Raw genomic sequence first — 18977 nt, forward strand, 5'->3', positions numbered from 1 at the left:
CAATACTCTTTCCTGCCATGGCAGGGGGTCGGACTAGATGATCTACTCAGGTCCCTTCCGACCCTAGAAACTATGAAACTATGAAACCTTGAAGATAAGCATCAGCTTCATGTCTGAAATTAGACAGTGTTGATGGTGCCCAAGCAAAGCAGTATGCCAGTTCTTGTAAATTCATGGACTTTTCAGTGAAATGCCTGCTTGAAAACTGGTGGTTGAAACAGAATGCACTTTCTACCAAGATATTCATACTTGCTTTAAAGACATCAGCTGAGAACCTGTGAGCTCTTCAAGTAGTTAATTCATTTTGCTGCTCAAAATCTGCATCCTGTTTCTAATTTGAATCCTACTGACTTTGGCTATATCCTTGCAACATAATTCTTTTGGTACTTCTGTGCATGTCAGGATGGTGAAGAGGTATGATTCTTCACAGACACAGTGGCACTGGCAGACGCTCATTGTATAGATGTAGGTGTAACAGCAAAACCATGTTTGTTCCCCACAGTTTTACTATACAGGCAACTCCCGCTTAGCGCTCTTAATTGGTTCCTGAAAAACTGAGCGTTGAGCGAAATGAATGTTAAGCAAAACCGAAAGTATTTGATGGCCCAAGATGGCGACCGTAATTGTTTTTAATGACCAAAGATGGTGACTGTGAGCGTTATAATGAAATTCACAGAGTGCTAAGTGAAATCAGGTATCCATTTAAAATGAGTGTTATAGCAAAATAGCGCTAAGTGAAACAGTGTTAAGCGGGGGTTGCCTGTAACGGTTCCAATCACAAATTTGTTGATATGACTATACTATGCTAGGAGTGCTTTGCTGGCAATGCATGTTGGTGTCCTATGCCAGAAAAACACTCCTGGTAGACATGGCCTCCTTCTTCCTGATGTGTGTATACAGTCCAGACTTACCTCAAAGAATGCTAAAAACCATTGGTACAATATAGCAATAATTTAGAACAACAATGAAGTACAGCCTCTCTGTGGCTGAACATGGTGGCAAGTGGTTTAACAGTTCAGGAAATCACTGCATAGTAGCAATTTAGGAGAGGAACTAAATAATAACATATCAAACTGAAACTGAGGAGGGTAGCGGGGAAAATTTGGGAAGGGATAATATAATTAACTCTGGGTAGAATTTGGCCAAGAAACTGATGTGAACATTCCTGTTCTTGTGAAAGCATTGTGGACTTCTTAATGACCACAGCTGGTCAGGAGCTTGCTTTCATGTCATCAAAAAAGCATCTTTCCCTGAAGGAGAAGAATTTTACAAACTACTGATTTTTATCATCCCTATAGTTTGCCCTGCAAGTTGTTTAGCAATTTTCAAGCCTCTCGTTTTTACTGCTTGAGACAAACTGAATGTGGCACAGAAGCAAAAGTTTTAGCAGCCCCAACATTCTAATTTATAAAGTATTTTTCTTTTAATTTTACAATTTCCCACATGCATTTCCATTGCACTTCTAATTCACTGGAGACTGTAACGTAAAATCCATTCTTTAGCTCCCTAAGTGTTATAATACTGAATAAATACTTAATTCATGGGCTAAGGATAGGTGAACATCAATTGATCTTTCAATCAGAAGTCTAATTTTAAACTCTTGACTTTTGATCCAAGAGATATGGTCTCATTCCCTCAGGTTTCACACAAGTATTTCTAAAGAACTTCAGCAGTCGGTAGACAATTTATTTAGTTCAAGATCAGTTTACCCATCCTGTTGGCAACAATTCATCCTGAAGTCTCTACAAAAAACAAGACAGTGAATTTCAGTGCTCATGAAGATGATTCTTCCATTGCTCAACTAAACCAAGAAAGTTGGGCCTCTCCTGAAACCTCACGTTTAGTGTGGGTTTTTTTCCCCAACAAGTCAAAATGCACTAAAAGAGCAAGTTAACTGGACTTATTCTACATGTGTTCTAAACAAGATTTTAAGATAGGCCTCGCTGGTGAGAATCCACTGGATGAATCCACAACACTACATCATCCTCAGTCTATCTTGTGCAGCAGTGCAGGGTTGTAATACAGTACATGACTATCAATATAAACCCCTCTACCTTCCTCTCCCGGCAGCAGTTTGTGGGGCCTAGTAAGCATTATGACAAAATGTACTCATTTATATTTCAGAAGTCAGGTCCTATTTGCTTATTGGGTGCTTAAGTGGATTTAGGCAACTAAATCCAATTCTGTTCTATCATGTTCAAGCCTCTGAAAACCTGTTAGTTTGTTGTGGCAGGTACCTAACAGCTCACAAAAACACTATGTACTTGTATAACACACCATCATCTGGTCCTTAAGATTGAATTATAAAGACTGAATCATCCAATTTTTTTATTAAGTTTTTCAGGGACCAAGCAGGTTGGACTAGGATTGCATTTAGGTACCTAAATCCACTTAAGGCACGTATAGGTAAAAGAGAATCTGGCCCCAGGTTTACTCAGATATAGTGTTATCGATAGAGCAGTAGGCACGTGCCTATCCAGAAAGCTCAGCTCTTTCCCAAATACTGTTTTCAATTTTACTCCTCCACAGGGGCAGAAGGTCCCATGGGCTAGATCAAGGTAAAGTGAATGAGACCACTTGAGGTACAAACAGAATAGTGATTAGACTCCCATATAAGCAGGGGAATGAAGACAAGCCTGCTGTAAGAATTAATCAACCATAAAAAATGATAGGGTTTGGTTTTAGTTCCCTTATGAGGAAAGATGAGGGGGCAGAGGGAGCTGTGTTTAGGTAAGCCCTGTTCAAAAATCCGGAATTTGAAACTAGACCCCTATTCTACACTCCCATGAGGAAAATAAAGTGTTAATATAATCGCAATAAGTTCATGGGTTTTTTAACACTTAAAAAAGTCAGCCTTTAGACAGGAGGTGACTCTTAACCCTACCTGTATTGGAGCTGCCATTCTGCTACTCTATAGTTTGGTAACTCCTAAAGAGTAAGGTGGTAAAAATATAACCTGCATAAATACATTTTGTCATAAGAGCATCTCTCTTCCCCTCTTCCCAATTTATCACTCTTAATTCTCTGCTAGATTCAGTTGAGTCCAAATAGAAAAAAAAGACCCAGGAGGCAGTTTGCATCAGGGTTAGGTCAGGGTAAGGTCTCAGTTCAAGGATGCTGTTGGGATTCAATGAGATCAACATGATTTCAGGGGCTGTTTTTGCAAGTTTCCTTTACTAGAGTGAAAAAAAGGAAAAGAAATAGTATGATCAGCTCAGCTTAGGGGTTTTCTATCATTTTGGGCTGAAATTACATGAGAATGGTTGCACTGAATAAATATCAACCCTATTTAGAATGGATTTGGACAATGGATCCCTTATAGTTTTGGATTTAACCTGAAAACAATACCAGAACGGTCATGATTGGATCCATGGCTCTTAATAATCCTACAGTCTGAAATTCAAAGGGTGCATTATTGGGTACTCAAGGGGTTCCTCTGTGCATTATTGTTTTAATGCACTGTTAAATAATAAAACTATAGAACAAAATATATCTTTATGGTAATTTCATTTGAATTAATGGTATTACTTCAGGGATTAATCTGGCCAACTAAGGCACTGAAAAAGCATAGATAGTTTAAAATTCTGTATGAAGAGAGCCAATTAACAACCTATTATTATAACATACTTAGACAGAAATTAACATACACCTCTAATATAGAACAAATTCACAAATTAAAGAGAAAAAATGTTGTGCAGCATTGTGCTCAAATTATATTTTGAGGAGGTGAGTACCAATTTAAAATTAAATGGAATTCAAAATACACATCAGAGAATAAGCATGGAAGAGAAACTGTGAAGAAGATGAGATGTGTGCGTGGAGATAGGTTATGCAGTTGGCAAGCTATATATTGATTCTTTTCCTGCAACACCTTCACGCACTCAAAGATCTTTTCTGCTGACTAGGCAGACAGAGGTTCAGTCTGTACATGGAAAATACATTAATGCATGTACCACTGCATGTATTAGCTTACATTTCTACCTGATTTAAACTCATCACATTAGGTGGCAGGTACTTTTTAAGATAAAACATGGGCTTTGCATTATCCACTGCAACTCCAGGAAATACAGGGATAATGAAACAAGATACAGAAAAACAGGAGTAGTTCTCAACTAAAAAAGTATTTTAAACTGATGGAGGATAAACTGTCACCACTCAGAGCATGAAGCTGCCCTGTTATGCCCCTGATTATATGATTAGTACCTTAATGATTAAGATATGGACCAGAGTTAGTGTCCTGATAAATATCTCCCATTAATTACCCCTTTTCATATAGCATTTGAATCCTTCAGACAATCAGAAGCAGTAGAATTTAGTTCACACCTCAGCAGAAGATAAATCACCCTAATTAGCTTTTCTGTTATAACAGAAGCTGGTATTTGCTCCAGTTTCACAAGCAATACTGGAGCAGTTGGGAAAGATACAAAATCCCAGCAAAGCATATAAAGACTTATAAATTGTGCATGCATGAATGGAACAGCACATAAAAGCTACAAACTTGAAAGTTCAAAATTGATTTTCTCTACATTTAAAAGAATATTCACACTGAAAGCATTTGCTTGGGGCAATTAATAATACAGTGTTCTTCCAGCCATTTGTTACTAAGCACGAGTATATGGCTATCAAAAGGCACACCTGTAAAATAGATATTTATTAAATAAATTCCAAGACCGTTTTCCAAGGGAAGCAGAAATCCGTTACCCAGATGCTAATTATATTTATGAAGGAAATGTGGGGTTATGAAGCCATAAGTTTGCATGCCTTTTGAACTGCCTTTTGATAAGTTGACCAATTCCCTTTAGGTGCTCTAGGTTTTATATTCAAAGCGAACACCTTATACAATGAAATGCATGTTAAAAATACTTTTTTAAAAATATTATCCAGTAACCTGCGTACCATAGATGTATAGAATCTAGCCATATACACACAACATACTTTTTTTGCATGTTTTTTTTCTTTGGGTTTTATTATTTGAAGTACCTTATCTTTTAGCAACCTTACAGATACCTAGAGTATCTTCTAGAGATACTCAGCTATGCTTTGTGTCTAGTAAATCCCTACCCTTGGGTCTCTTCAGCCTAAAAAAGAGAAGGCTGAGAGGGGATTTGGTAGCAGCTTAACACCACATGAGGGGAATACATCAAGGGCTCAGCAAACATTTGTTCACCAGGGCACCTTTGGGAAAAACGAGGCCACAAACTCCTGGAAGACCGTTTCAGGCTTAACATTAGAAAAAACTTTTTCACAGTTTGAGTGCCCAGACTGGAATAAACGCCCTCCAGATGTGGTGCAATCGCCTACCCTGGAAATCTTCAAGAGGAGACTGCATGGTCATCTAGCTGGGATCACCTGACCCTAGTTGTCTTTCCTGCCTGGTGCAGGGGGCTGGACTGATGATCCTGCGATGGCCCTTCCAGCCCCTTCCAAGCTATGAATCTGCTTTTCATCCTTCTACTGAATTCCTGAAAGAGATCTTTTTTTTTTAAATAGTGATGACCAATTTATATGAAATGGAACAGACTTCTCAGAAATCTGTAAGGGTTTCTCAGTTCATTTTACTATTAGGTTTTCATCTCATGTCAGCATTAGGAAGAAGATCAGACATTTGGAGGTGGGCCCAGGAAATGGAGTTCCAAGTTTAGATTACAAACTCAGGAACCTAACAGTATACTGGAAGTATGCTGTTAACAGGAGTATCGTATGTGAGCCACTGGAAGTGATTCTTCCACTCTATTCAGCACTGGTCAAGCCTCACCTGGACTACTGCAAATTTTGGGCACTGTACTTCAGGAAAGACATGAACAAATTAGGAGCCCAGTAGATAGCATCAACAATAAACAGACATCTAATAAACATGTGACATATAAAGAAAGAAAGAGATAATTTAGCTTAAGGAACAGAAGACTGAGGGGGTATTTGACAAAAATCTTCAAAAATGAAGTTTTGAAAATAACAGTGATCAATTATTCTGTGTCCACAGAGGACAGAATAAGCAATAACAGTTGTAAATGGCAATAAGGGAGCTTTATGAAGAATTCTGTAACTATGAATGTGGTTAAGCACTATAATAAGTCGCAGAAAAACTGTGGAAACTTCACCACCGGAAGTTTTTTAAAAGCAGGTCAGGCAAACACTTAGTGAGGTGGTTTAGATATGGATGGGCCTGCCTTCAGCAAGGATTTGGATTAGACAATCTCTTGTTCAGGCTAGACATCAGGAGGCACTACTTCATGGTCAGGGCTGCTAGGATCTGGAACCAGCTTCCAAGAGAAGTGGTGCTGGCTCCTACCTTAGGGGTCTTTAAAATAAGGCTAGATAACTACCTAGCTGGGTTTATTTGAGCTTAAACTTAGTAGGGGTCATAAGAGCCCTGTATTCATTCCTGCCCAGGGCAGGGGGTCAGACTACATGATCTGCTCAAGTCTCCTCTGACCCTGCTTCTATGATTCTATGATGAGGTACCTTCCAGCCTTGTTTTCTATGATCCTAAGGCCTTGGGTTTGGATTAAGTCATGCAAGCTGCTCTGACTGCGGAACACTGGCCTCATCTTGATTGGATATAAAATATATTCCTTTCTACATTGGAGAAAAGGGTAGTAGATTTTTTTTTTTATTCTTGCCAAGGTGTGCAAACCTATTGACTTCTGTGCTCCTGAAGCTAAATTACTACTAGCACCCAAGATAGCTAACTGAAAGTTATCTTGGTGTCTTTGCACTACACTGCAGTCACTTCTGTGGTGTGTAGACATATTCTAAATGCTGGCTGCATCCACCTTGTCCCAAACCCCCTCATTTATGGTAGCTGCAGGTACAAACAGACGTTACTATACAGTGTGTTCTTGTTGCCAAAAAAAAAAAAGCCAGCAGCATACTGAGTTGTATTAACAGGAGTACCATTTACTGATCAAGAGAATCTATCCTTCCCCCGCTTTGCAGCACCGGTGAGGCCTGGAGTACCGCAGCCAGTTTTGGGCTCTACACTTGAAGAAAGCCCAGTGGAGAGTATAAACATGTTTTACAAGGCTGAAAAAACTAGGATTATTTAGCCGGAGAAAAGATAACTGAGCAGTGGTGTAACTAGGGTGAGATGACAGGGGCAACATCCCTGGGTGCTGACAGGCATGGGGAGGGGCGGGGGGCAGGCACAAAAAAAGTGGTTATGATCACGGCAACAGTGGCAACCAAAAGTTGCCGCTGCCCCAGGTGCCCTGCTACGTTATGCTGCTGCAACTGGGGATGGGGGATTTGATAACAGCCTTCAAACACCTCAAAAGTGGTTATAAAGAGGCTGGAGATGCCCTGTTGTGGCCACAAAGAAGTTTTAGAATCTCAGTGGGGTTAAATTGCAGCAGAGGAAACTTAGGTGGGAATTTAGGAAGAACTTTCACACTGCGATGGTGGTTAAGCATTGGAACAGGCTACTCAGAGGTTGTGGAATGGAGTGCCCACATCTGTAACAGAGTGGTCTGTCCCTTTAAGAGAGAACAGTCAGCCCTGCAGGGAAAGCCCAGCTGTGGGGCACTAACTAGGCAGGGAGCATCCTGCTAGGAGCTTAAAGCTCCCAGAAGAGCAAGCAAGGGAGGAGGAAACAAGCTGCAAGCAGAACAGCTTGCTACAAGAAGGGGCCAAGCTGCTGTGCTGGGGCCAGAGCCCAAGTGCCCAGGACCAAGCACAAAAGCTGTTTAGTTTATTTGGTTGTTGGCTGCTTAAATACTATGCTGTATTTGGGAGTACTGGTGGAGGAGCTCCTCAAGGAACACAACCCCAAACCTGGAGAACCCAGCAGGCTAGGCAACCCTAACATCATTGTAAATTTTTAAGAGAAAGATAGACAAACTCTTAAAGGTTTAGTCAGGGCTGACACTGCTAGATGGCCTCCTGAGGTCCTTCCAGCCTTGCTTTTCTGATGCTATGATGCTAAAAGGTATGTGCATGTGCACAAAACCAGAATCTGTGGGGATAGTCTCACAGAACTAGGGACTTGCTCAGGAGATCTGTGCCTAATTTATGAGAAACCTCAAAAAGCATGGTGATGCTGCTGTGGAATTTAGTTCTACTTGTCGCCACCTGCTTCGAGCAGTCATTCAGTCATGTAAATCAAAGGAAGCTTCCTCAAAGTTGTCTTTTGTTCTTCGTTGCAAAAATGAGCACGACCATTGAGGAGATCAAACTTGAAATCATTTCTTTGATAGATTCGCAAGCAGGGAAGAATTTTGCAACTTTGTGGCCACCATTTTGCTGCAGGAAAGAATGCAACAGTGTACGGGGAGCAGCTCAGTTTTGTGTGACCAGGCAGTTTGAGAGCCGTTGCTACATGTGGGACAAGCATAGGCACTATGGGGCTGGATTCTAGGCACTATAGCTACTGTAATTTAACTAGCTTTGCTTTTGTAGATTCTCCTTTGGATCCTGAAAGCAGAGCTTCACAATAGAGGTGAGAAAGCATCTTTCAATCCTAACGTGCGAGGCACAGCAACAAAAAATGGAGGAGGCTGACAGAGAAAAATGGCAGTCTAAAGGCAGTGCATGAATGGCCCCAGAAGGTGCCCTCTGGGAATGATCCATTTCAGAGTCTGATGTTTGGGAATCCCCAAGTGTGGACTCTCTTTCCCCAGCAGAGAGATCACAGCAGTAATCTGACTTGCAAATTGTTCAAGCACAAATCGCTCCTGAAATGGAGGGGATGAATGATAACTGGAATCCCAGCGAGTGCAAATGTCTGGTCAAGGTGCGGTGCAGCAGGGACGGAAGGGAACAACAGAGAAGGATGAATGTGCGTTACAGCTCTTGAGGAATAAACAACTTCTTTCAAGACAGGAGAACTACCTGTGACCAAGTCTTATCTACAGGCAAGTGACAGACATATTGGGGAGAACTCAAAGCAGTACTACAGGTTTGGTTGGAACAGGGAAAGGAAGAGAAGGTACCTGATGCATGCTTTGAGTGGATCATACAACAAAAGGCAACTGCAGAAACAACAGAGATGTGGGGGAATCTGAGATAAAGAAGAAGAAAGTTGCAATAAGTCACAGTTGGAGCATGCCGGCTGTCCAACCACTGCTGGGAGTACTGTGGACATCATAACAGATCTGAGCTTGGAGGAGACAGTTAAAGGATGAAACCTCAGTGCTTCTGCTGACATTCACACTTAAAGGATGATGCTAGATAAAACGAAGTGGAGCACATTAGGATGTGTGGGTGGAGCAAAGGCAGAACTAATACTTCAGAAGCATGTAAGTGGTGAGCATAATGTATCTTTGGAAGACTATACATTGTGGACATGAAATGAATCTGGGAAACACTGCAGATCTTTGAATCAGGTTTTTGCTCTAGTTTAGAATCCAGGTAATGGCTGATCCTGAGCAAGGTTTTCATTTAAACTAAGTGGTGATTTAAAACTAGATCAGAGAGGCTGACTCATGGCAGTGTTTTCAATATGATCTTGACTTTCTGCATCTGTAAATCCTTCTGTCGAATCAAGAGGCTTCTACACTTCATCAGTCAGGCTACAAACAGAATCAATAGCTATGCTACTGGTTTGCATTAGGAAATCACTCCCAATCTCTCATTAGATGGATGGTTAGAATTGATCATACTGGGCCTGCAGTTGGAAAGTCACATCTGCTATAGGCTTGATAGGACACCACTTTCTGCCAGATAAGAGTTTCAGGATAAGAAGAAAAATTACTTTTGTAGCTCTAGCTTTCCATTTTGAATAAAGCAGAACTGCTGTGAGAGGCTTAAAGGCACATTGTGTGAGTTTACTAGCTGCATTTATGTTTTGATAGCTGGACTTTCTATGCAGTTCCAAATATTAGGATTAGGCTTGATCCAGCTGCTGTTAAAATGAATGGTAATTTTTTCATTAACTTTAAAATAAACTTTAAAAGTACATGTTTTAATCCAGTTAGTACTAACATGCAACACACACATTTTAAAACTTATTTAAAAAAACTGTCAGAAAGTCTGAAAATGAAGTTTGGCTGAAAGTTTTGTGGAGCAGGGTCATCTTTTCATTGTGCAATTGAAGGGCGCCTCCTCAGACACATCTGTAGTCCTTCTACTTGGTATTACAGTTCAATTATCCTAATAAATGTAAAAACCTAAACAGTGCTCCACTGTCCCAGTATTTCCTCATTTGCTCTCACCACCTGATTTACCTGGATCATTAAAACCTAGTATTACCTCCTAAAGCTTGCAAAAGAAGATAAAAATAAATAAATGAGATTTCAAATATCTCATTTCTCAAAAATTCTTAGCACCATGAAAGCTAAGTAAATTGTATAGTGCTCCATAAAAGAAATGAAAAAGCAGCATCGATGGAGCCTTGTGAGAGGTGACAGCTGTCTTGAAGAAAAAGAACATATGGGGTGGAGCCAGCAGGGATATAGAAAGCCAGAGATAAAGGAACCTCAACCAACTTCATTGTAAACTATATTCTTTTTGTGGAAGGAGATAGGACTTGAGGAGAATAGAAGGCCATCTGGGAAGAAAGATAGTTTGTTGGTGGGGAAAGCGAGTCAGTGTTTGAATGGATCTAATCTACCATGCATACAAAATCTTCACTTAATATTTATCTGATGAGAAGAGGCAGCACACAATGACGTCTCGGTAGAATTCTTTTGTATTACATTAAGTTTGCTTCTCTTGCTGTGCATTTAGTAAAACCCAGCATTTCTCATCAACACCAACTGCTGAAGTGAACATGTAAGTTGTACATCTTCCTCTGCCCTGTAATAATGGGATACAAGTCCTTGAAGCAAGTAAGTATATTATAGAAATTAAGTACGATGCACTTGTTTTTTGCATGCATTTATTTTATACAGGACTGTCCAATTTCTGGGCAGCTGGGGGCCACATGTAGCACAAACAGGAGTCCCAGGGGCTGTTTGCTGCATGAGCAGCCCCCCTCCCCACCCCTTGGCTTTCCCCTGCCATATGGGCAGCACTGTGCATTCCCTCCTCCAACTATCCCTACGTGCCAAGCAGGCAGCCCAGCTCCCTGCCAACTATGCAGAAAGCTTTGCTCTCTCCCTCCCCTGACCCCCACCCCACACCACCCCACCACACATGCTGCCCACCTGCATTATGAGCAGCCCGGCTACTGCCTGTCATGTGCACAGCACAGACACCCTTGCCCTTCTGCCGTGTACACAACTTAGGCATCCTGGCTTGCCTCATCCTTGCGGTGCCACCTTACCCTGCCCCCAGGAATGGCAGCAGAAAGTAGGAGGGTGGGGAAGCCCAAATACTCAGGAAAGCCTGATTACCTGTTGGAATACTTAATATGTAGGCATGGTAACACTTCCATGAGTTACAAGATTATTGACTATTGGGTTGATTCCTCCTGTCATTAAGGGTCTGGAATATGACTATTCCCCAGTTACTGCTATTTTGAGTGAGCTGTCTCTGTGTTTTGGTTAGATAAATGATTATGAAAGACAAAATATAATTGATAGCTACTGCAGAACCATAAATTATAAAGCCCTTATTGGGTGAAGCAGCTTTTGTGCTGTATTTAGCAAAGCATCTTAGGAACAGTTATTTCCTGAAATCAAAGCAGCTGGGCACAGGCAAGACTTAGGCAACAGTTTAAAACCCAACATGATTTATGACAATAGCTAGAGTACATGTTGTACCGGCGTATCTGTGAAGAGCAGTTTGTTAAATGAGTTCTTTCTTTCCCTGTCATCTGCAGTTTTTTTTCCTATCTGCTTTCTGCAACACCACTTCCATGAATTGCAGAAAGATATGTACATGTTTGTTCTCACACAAGGTCAGAATAGATATGAAGTGTGGAAGGAATCCATCAGCCACAATGAACTTTAATTCACCTCTTTAGAATCAGTATTTATATTTCTCAGGCTCTGCAGTTCAGCATAGATTTACAATTAGACATGCACAAGTTAACAAGAAAAACACTAGCACATTTTATAGGCATCTGGACATTTGCTAAGCACCTCGCTGGGGCACAATTACATTTATTTCATTGTTTGCAGGGTAAAAACTAAAAAAATATTCACAACAGGTGGCACTCAAAGGCTGCTATAGAGCTTTGCATAACATCTGCTCACCTGAATATAGCTTTATGGAGGGGTGGGGGGAAGGAGGGGAATATACAGACTCTCATATATAATGTATACACAAGTAAAAAAGTGAAAGAATGAAGAAGTTCATGTGGGGCAAAAAATAAATAACAGAAACACATTATACTTTCACTCCATTGAAACGTTATGCCAGAAGTCCTTAGTTGGTCTTTAGGTCTAAATTTGTTGTCTCAATCTTGCCTGCACTCAGCTAGTTTGATTTCAGCAAAAGTTGTATTTCTATACAGAAAGAGAAAAGTATATTTTTAGTTGACAGTGACCTATTTTAGGATACGAAAAACAAATAGTGACACCCATGAGAGAGCCCATTTGCATCTGGTTCAGGATACTCAGTTTCAGATACAATGCCTGCTGAACACTGCACACTGATTTCTTGCATTCACTTGCGCACACAATTTGCATTCACATGGAGTTCTGGGAAATTTAAAAGGTGAAGTTATGTTTGCACAGCTACATGTATCACAAATTTTGCCAAAAAGAGGTATCATATATGTCATACTCTTTTCTTCCAAATTAGTGTGGGACATGCTTAGTGAGGACTTTGTCAAGGACCTTCTTCAAAGCAGTAGTTCCATCCATTTGACAGATACTGTTTCTTTGCACAGCTTGCTACCACCTACAGCACTTTAAGTTAGCTACAGGTCATCTTTATTCTGTCTTGGTTTCATTCATACATAAACTAACATCACTTATTAATCTTAACCATGCATTTAGTGATTCAAAGCTACTTAAATGTATTTGATAATGTTCAAGAGATGTTGTAGGTAGGATGGCCCAGGAATTATGCAAGAGACAAGGATTTCTTATGGTGATATCTCTTATTGGACCAACTGCATAGATGGGACAGAATCAGACAAACTTTCAAGATCTGTAACTTACTTTAAGCAAGATTTGTAACTTTAAGCTTGCTACGAGCTAAATATGAAAAATACTTGAAAAGGCACATTTTTTATACGTCTGAAGTTTAAGCTTTTATCTCCCTGACTGTCAGTTTTTGTGAAATAACAAATCATGTTTTTTTAAATCAAGGTATCCCTGCTTTCATTTGCTGTATGTAAGCAGAATTTCCTTGAGGAACAATGCGGTATTGAACAATGAAAAATTTCTAGCCTCAGTTCTAAAGCTTTGACTGTATATCTATGCACTAAGAATAAATCATGTTAGCTAAACATAACAATTAAGTCACTGGTGGCCTTTTTATAACTTCAGACTGCACTTAAAGAGACAATGTCATCACAGAATAACTAAATTATCACCTGTCTAGAGAGGTTTTTAGAATGTTTATTAATTAGTAAACTAGCCATATAAAGGAATCTTTCAGCTAAATAAGACAGTTTGCAATAGCTGGGCTCTCAAGATGTTAGAAAGGTTCAGTTCAAGGTGATGTTGGCTACAATGTGGAATTCACAGAAGAGTTTGTCCATTTAGGAAAATCTTTCCAGTCAAGCAAGAAGCTGAAGAAACTGTTCTTATTCTCACCCTATTTCACTCCTATGAGCTTGTGGCAAGTGGCATGTTGATACTAGTAGGTTTCTTTTATTTAGCTCTGATCAGCATGCCCTTGAAAGACTGACTGTGGACCAAACAATCCATCCTTTATATGGAACTGCACTGATTCCATCCAAATCAAATCGGGCTACTACTCTGAGTGTGAAGTCAAGCAAGAATATAACCTGTGCAGGTCTGGAACCTCATTTTGTTAAAAGGAGCAGCAGGACGGAAGCCTCAAGGCAACAAGGCACTTCCACCCATGCTTCAGTCCTACCAGTTTAAACAGGAATTAAGCACACACTTAAGTGCTTTGCTGAATAGGCAAGAGATATTTATTTTAAAAATACTGACAAGATGATGAATTGACCTGGCAGCATGACAAGAGGGGAAGCCTGTTGCCAAAATGCCTCAGCCCTGGCAATGGGACTTTACCATGAATTGAAACCTGTGGAAATAATCAACCCTGGAAACAGCTGAGAGTGATTTTGCAACATTGCTTACTTTGCCTATATACATGCTTAGGGCTGGGGGGAGGGTGTTAATTAAAGCAGTTCCCAGACAGCTACTCTAATTAAAACAGCTCACTGTCACATACATTAGTTTCTCACGTTTCAAAAAGGCTACAAGGACACTTTATTTAAAACTCATTTGATGAGGTTTAGATAAAGCACCCCTGTGACTATTTTGAAATGCATGGGGGACTTAATATATATTCTACGGTGAGGTGATACTGGAGCATTCCAATTAGAAAGAGGAGCAGACTCATTTAATCAAGTCTTATCCAATGTTTCATAGTTCCATAGTTATTAGGGGCTAGAAGGGACCTTACAGTTCATTGGGTCCAGTCTTCCTGTACATGGGCAGGAAAGAATACTGGGATCAAATTACCCCAGCAAGATGGGCATCGAGATGTTTTTTGAAGATCGCCAGGGTGGATGACTGTACAGTACCACCTCTGTCGGGGAACCTGTTCCAAACCCTCGGCACTCAGCTTGTAAAGCTTTTCCTTATGTCTAGCCTGAAGCGATCCTCAATCCACTTGTGCCCGTTATTTATTGTTCTCCCCGGGAGGCCTTGGTGAACAGATGGCTTCATCAAGCCCTAATGTATGCCCCTGATATACTTATATGATGCAACTAAGTTCCTCTCAAGTCTTCTCTTCTCCAGGCTGAACAATCCCAAGTCCCTCAGCCTCTCTCCATATGTCTTGGTCTCCAAGCCTTTAATCATGCATGTGCACTCTCCTCTGGACTCTCGAGCTTCTCCACATCCTTCCTGAAGTGCAGTACCCAGAACTGGATGCAGTACTCCAGCTGCAGTCTCAACAAGGCCAAATAGAACAAGATGACATCCTTAGCCTTGCTCAAGGTGCCTCGATGGATGCATGCCAGTGTTTGGTTAGCTCTGCCAGTTACAGCATTGCATTGGTGGTTCATGTTCATTTAGTTGTCAATCATGACACCCAGCTCTCACTTGGTTGTGGTGCTGGCTGACATAGCATTGTTCGGCCTCTAAATGTGTTGTGAATTATTTCTCCCCAGACAGAGCACTTTACATTTCTCTGTATTAAATGATATCAGGTTGAGTGCTGCCCAATTCATAAGCCTGTCCAGTTGTGTTCAACTGAAATGCATTGGAGCACACCTATAGTCACCCTTTATTTCCACAATGTTCACTGATGTTCTTGTCAAGATCTACCACAATTTGGCCAAGTTTTAAGTCTTGAGGGGGGAAAAGAAATATATGAAATCGATTCTACCTAGTCCCAGAAGCGTGGGAGGAGGGAGTGAGAAGAGCACCAGCCCCAGAAGACAATGTAGAGGGTGCCAGAATGAAGTCATCCTCCCCACAGTCTCTGCTGCATCTGGATCAGACCTGCCCACTCTGGTCAAAATAGCCCAGCTGGAGAAGCTATGCCTCCCAGCTATAAGAGCTGCATGCTGGGACATAACAGGAGCAGCCCTGTACCACCCAGTCCTAGAAATCGAGCTGCTGCAGCCCTGAACTGCCCAGTCATAGGAGCTGGGTACAGGGTCTCATTAGGAGCAGCAGGGGTCTTGGGGCAGGTAAGACTCTCCTGTGGCTGGGCAGTTCAGGGTTGCTCCAGCTGAGTGTCTAGGGGCAGGCCGTGCAGAGTTAGACTGGCTGTGTGGTAGGACCCAACTCCTACAGCTGGGCGGTATGGGATTTCTCCAGCTGGAATCCTATAGTTGGGGGAGGAGGGCCAGTCCAGAGGTGCTCACTTTCCCTACCAGCATTTTGCCCAGGGTACCTGAATTTATAGTTGCACCTCTGACCTGACCTGTGCAAGCAAGCACTAGGCATGCTGCAACCCAAGGCAACGGCAGCAGTCAGACTCTTCCTGTCAGGACTGTTCCAGGCTAAGATGGGGCCAAGTGCTGAAACAGAGAGCAACGATTCTGTTGGCAGGCCAGGCAGCGTGCATGCCTTGATTCAGAACCAAATTTTCCAAGTTCAAGATAAAATTCCATTGCAGGAGTTTGTTTGTTTTGGGTTTTTTGAGGACACAGCCCTGAAATTTAAGACAATTGGTCACTTCAATTCCAGGAGGCTTTGCCTCTTCATCCTAGCACTAGAACCCCATAATTACTGCTTCTTGGAGCTCCTCCAGAGCTACCTATTTGGCCTAAGTCAGACCTCTCCCCCATCACTCCTTTGTCCCACTCTTAACACAATGCACTTCATTCAGGTCATCATTTCGACAATTTCTACAGGAGACTGGGAGTCATGGTAAAGGGGAGAAAGCTTGATACTTGGTGAGGTCTTTTGTGGGAAATAAATAGGCAACAAGCATGGGGGAAAAGCAAAACTGGGGAAGTAGACAACTAGAGACCAGCTGACAAGCCAGGGAGGGAAAATTGGGATTAGGTGGGATAAAAAGCCTGCAGAATGGTATTGAAACAAGGAGCCAGGACAGGAAAAAGACAAGTCCAGACAGAATGGGACAGGGCTGAAGGGGCCAAACTGAAGGTAATGGGGGGAGGAAGGGAACGACTCTTCCAAACAGAGCACACTCCCTTACTGAGATTCGCCTGTCCTCTGACGTCAAAAACTCGTGAGCTTCACTGGATAAGCACGTGTTCCGAGCAAACTTTCTCATGTGCTTTTGAAAACACCAATTCAAAATCTCATGAGGTAACGGGCATGACATATTACACACTTTACGTTTTATTTTACAAAAGCTTGAGATTTGACAAGGATATTGCAATGGGTGAGCTTAGTATTTATTTTCTAAAATTCACATATACATCATTTCTTCAGGGTTTTTTTTTAAAATTAGATGAGGACAAATATGGGAAGCCTCTAGATAAATACTAACATGTTATGAACAATGTACTTAGAGAAAGGCATTTTCCTTTACAATACAGGCTGTTTCTTGACGGTTAAAAAAAAATACCTAGAAAAGCAGAACTCCATTTTCCATGTTTCATTAAAGTTAGCAATTAGACACACAGCCCCAAGCTAGACTAATGCCGATGCCGAACATTATTAAAAACAATTTATAAACAGTTAACTTATTCAACATTCAAAACGTATCTGGAGACTAAGTTTGTAGCCTTAACCATTGTCTACGTTTCCAAGGTAGAAATAAGCATAGTAATTAGATCCAGTACCTTGCCAGGTAACACTTTTCGGCCTACTTGTTTACAAAAGCAGCAACGGAGGAAAAAAATGGCAGTCTTTTCAAAAGGCCTTTTGCTCTTTATCAGTGCAGAATGGTATGGCTAATACTATTTTGAAATCCATACCCCCAACAACTTAATCATTAGTAGGACATTGAAGTCAACAGTTTATTTTGAGCGTGTCCCAGGCAATGCTTCATATTTACTTTGTGTTCTTCAGCTCCAAAGGGTTGTATAAGCACTATGCAAGCCTCACATCATGTAAGGTAGAAAGTTTTATCCCCATTTTACAAAACTGGAGGCAGACAGATTACTTGGGTTTGCTGAGTTACAGCAGGAATGAGCTAGAATGTGAAGCCAGGAAGATTCCCAGACCACCAGTTTTGTGCTCAGTCACATTATGTAATTCTCCGTGATTATGAAGTGGCTTTGAGATTGTTGCAGAACATCATGTTACTTTAATAGTTATAGTAACAAACACAATCAAGATAGCTTATTCAGTACTGGTTTTAGGAATCAGGTATACTCCTGCATACAGGAGAAAAATAAAGTCTAAACAGAAGCAAAATACGTTCCAAGTATTTGTTCCTTACCCATGAATGCAAGTTGTCTGTTAATTGTTATATACTCTTTACCCTATTTTTGTATTTTGACTCAATTAAACCCATTTAAAGGCCAAAAGCCAAATTCTGTGCTACTTATAGCCAGTAAGAGGATCATAAATACTTTTCCTGAGATTATTAAGTTGCAAGTCAGTTTTTAAAACCTTCACCTTAGTATCCCTCTCTCTCATGCTACACCTTGCCCAATTACAGTGCTCAGCAAAGAAAAAAAATATATATATATTACATCCTTTGATAGGGTATTTCAGTATCAGCCCATCAACAGAGGGCATATTTAAATATTAAACATCTTCATCAGAAATAAACAAAATAATAGATAAACCACCAATATAACAAAGACAACAATTTCAAAAAACATTGGGAATATCCACCAAATGGATGCAGGACTGTAAGCCCAGCTCAACACTTTTCTGGAAAACAAGCCAGCTGGAGACAGATGCTTGCTCCAAAACACTGCTAACCTAAATCATATCCCAGAATGGGTCCAAGCCATTTTTCAACCTCAGTCACAGACAAGTTTTTCCTCAATGCATAATCTTCAACCTACAAAGGAAAAACAGGAGGAAGATTTTAACATACTGGGTGTTAAGTCTCCAGATTTCAGTGTTTTCAAAATATTCCAGAAACAGCCCACCCCAAATGTTTCATTCAAATCAAACAGTTAGTAACTCAGCCATACAGTGGGATCCAAATTACCTGATCTTTACATATTTTCCCAACAGCAAAGTATTTGGATTTTGGGTTAGCAAAGTAGAGACCAGAAATGGCAGACGCAGGTGTCATTGCAAGCGATTCAGTTAACCCAATATCTGAGAGAGAGAGAACAACATTTTGTTTAGTCGCCAATAATGACAGGCCTATCTTCTGCAGTCTTCTCTTTCAGCAGATTGGAAATCCTACAACAGCTTTAGACAAATTTAAAAAACAGGGTTTTTAACAGAATTAAACTGAGATGAGCACCACAGTTGGTTCCATATTCCTTGTGGGGTTTTTTTTTACCCAACTCCCAAACGTTTGTTTTTCAATATGCTGCATACTTGCAATATAATGCATACTTGCAGTACAGAAGCTAGTTCTTTTTCCTCCATCTTTTTTTTTTTTTAATGATACGG

At 40.8% G+C, this 18977-nt stretch overlaps 1 protein-coding gene and 1 long non-coding RNA gene across 4 annotated transcripts in view; both read right to left on the bottom strand.

Annotated features, from left to right (window-relative positions):
* The window catches only part of LOC109319954, a 21854-nt gene extending 9287 nt beyond the window's left edge, over positions 1–12567 (bottom strand). Inside the window, exon 1 of the long non-coding RNA XR_002103683.1 lies at positions 12146–12567. This is a non-coding gene — a long non-coding RNA (uncharacterized LOC109319954). The remainder of the gene's footprint in view (positions 1–12145) is intronic.
* Positions 12568–16764: 4197 nt separating this feature from the next.
* The window catches only part of MTR (5-methyltetrahydrofolate-homocysteine methyltransferase), a 78507-nt gene continuing 76294 nt past the window's right edge, over positions 16765–18977 (bottom strand). For 2 of the 3 annotated variants that reach the window (XM_019549812.1, XM_019549811.1), the window contains exons 32-33: positions 18562–18674; positions 16765–18408 (exon numbers count right to left, since the gene is read on the bottom strand). In XM_019549812.1, the coding sequence (XP_019405357.1) occupies positions 18322–18408; positions 18562–18674 (200 nt within the window). In that variant the 3' untranslated portion in view covers positions 16765–18321. The remainder of the gene's footprint in view (positions 18409–18561; positions 18675–18977) is intronic. The other variant, XM_019549813.1, reaches the window with a different exon arrangement.

This window comes from Crocodylus porosus, unplaced genomic scaffold (assembly GCF_001723895.1).
Source record: "Crocodylus porosus isolate Cpor-Errol unplaced genomic scaffold, CroPor_comp1, whole genome shotgun sequence".
NCBI classification, from domain to species: Eukaryota; Metazoa; Chordata; order Crocodylia; family Crocodylidae; genus Crocodylus; species Crocodylus porosus.